Source organism: Cynara cardunculus (assembly GCF_001531365.2).
Source record: "Cynara cardunculus var. scolymus isolate 2C chromosome LG 5, CcrdV1, whole genome shotgun sequence".
Taxonomy (NCBI): domain Eukaryota; kingdom Viridiplantae; phylum Streptophyta; class Magnoliopsida; order Asterales; family Asteraceae; genus Cynara; species Cynara cardunculus.
In genome coordinates this window covers 32,142,851-32,144,787 of record NC_037532.1, presented here as the reverse complement: position 1 = coordinate 32,144,787, position 1,937 = coordinate 32,142,851, and the positions used below count along the sequence as shown (strand labels likewise).

General features: G+C 33.6%; 1 protein-coding gene across 1 annotated transcript; it reads left to right on the top strand.

The window, feature by feature from the left end:
* Positions 1-184: 184 nt before the first annotated feature.
* Positions 185-1,218, top strand: LOC112512440 (transcription factor MYB90-like). The gene is made up of 4 exons (XM_025118404.1): positions 185-314; positions 440-569; positions 708-904; positions 959-1,218. Exons 1-4 carry the CDS (start codon positions 185-187, stop codon positions 1,216-1,218), a joined length of 717 nt encoding a protein of 238 aa, XP_024974172.1.
* The last annotated feature ends 719 nt before the right edge of the window (positions 1,219-1,937 follow it).

The window sequence follows — 1,937 nt, the reverse complement described above, 5'->3', positions numbered from 1 at the left end:
GGGGATGAGGGTGGTTAAATACATATAGTTTTATTTGTCTATAAAAGGGATATGGATTAGGCGTTTTACACAAATAGGAAACCATCACGTGTTTCATATAACTAAAGAGAAAAGATTCAGTAGAGCTTTGAACATCAATTTATATGCATGTAAGTACAATTGTACTTGCATGGAGTATAAGAGAATGAAGCATACTTGTAATACGAGTTTAGCATTGAAAAAAGGTGCATGGACTGCTGAAGAAGATATGCTTCTTAAAAATTGTATCGAGAAATACGGTGAAGGAAAATGGCATCTTGTTCCTCTCAAAGCAGGTAACACGTCTTGTGTACTTTAGCATTCATTACTGTTTTATGGGGTTTTCAAAGAAAGAAAAAAAAATGATGAGTTTTTTGTCGTAAACTTTTTTGTATTAATCTTGTTGTTGTATTATTTGTAGGTTTAAGAAGATGCAGAAAAAGTTGTAGGTTGCGATGGTTGAATTATCTGAGGCCAAATATAAAGAGAGGAGATTTTGAAGAAGATGAAGTTGATCTCATACTTAGGCTTCACAAGCTTCTAGGCAATAGGTAAGTGGTATTTAAATAAAGTCCATAACGGCAACTATTACATTTGATCTCCTATGAACTACGAGTGGAAGTCAAATGTATTAAAATGTTTATTTCGGTGTAAATAATGTAATAATTCTTTTTCATTCCTTAATTCAGATGGTCATTGATTGCTGGAAGAATACCAGGAAGAACAGCGAACGATGTGAAGAACTACTGGAACACCCACCTTCGCTCTCGTGCCAAACAAAAAAACATAGAACCTCAATATGCTAAATTGTCAGAAGATCACACGATGCTCACAATTATCAAGCCTCAACCACAGACATTCTCCAAAACTCTAAATTGGTTCAAGGGTGATAACCACATCTTGGAAACTCATGACGATAGAAACTTAATAAAATCATCAGATGATGGTGTTGACAACAACGATAACATGTCTCCAGGATTAATCCCATCACCATTAATACCAGATGACAAGATTAATGAGTTTTTGAAGGAGTTATTTGATGAAGGGGAAAAAGCTATTGATGGTGAAATTGGGTGGTCATTTGATGGTTCTCCGACGACGGGGGAGGCTTTAAATATTGTGGAGCAAGAAGACAACCAAAATAATTTGTTTGATTTCTCTACAGATGAAGTCATGTGGAACTTATTAGCTTCGGAATGACTATGAATTTTGAATGCCTCTTTTAGTTGTATTTGTATCATTAATTAATTAATTACATATGTTAAAATAAAACGTAGACCTAAGTTTCTTGCTATGTAAGATAAAAAAAAATGAATATACATGAGTTATTTATTTAATGGTTTGAATTAATATGTACTTGTTAAGAAAATATAAAAGCATGATGTATATTTGTGGTACCATGGGCGGATCTACTGCATAGTGGTAGGGGTCCTAGGCCCCCAACAAGCCCACCAATTTAAAAAAAAAATATAAAAAGATTGTTTAGTAAATTTTTCTATTGTGCATCCAACAAGAACAAGACAAGGGCCCCCAACAAGAACAAGCAAGACCCCCAACTTGATACCTAATTGTTAATTGGTCCATTTGCAGCACACACTGATAATTTCGTTCGAAATATAAAATATAAAAATTATACATCTCGATGAATTAGTAAAAAGTCAACTGAAAATCGATCTGAATAAGTTATATTTATTCGGTTAACTGAACCATTTAAGTTAAAATTGAAAACCCAAAACCGTTTTCATCCGGATGAATTACTTGGTTTGGAAAAAAAAAATCTACATCTCTAAGTGTGCCCCCAACTATAAAAGTTTTCATCCGGATGAATTAATTGGTTTGAAAACCCAAACCCGTTTTCAATTTGGTTTTTTGTTTGCACATACAAAAATACGTAGAAGGGCCTCGTATCAACAATTTTA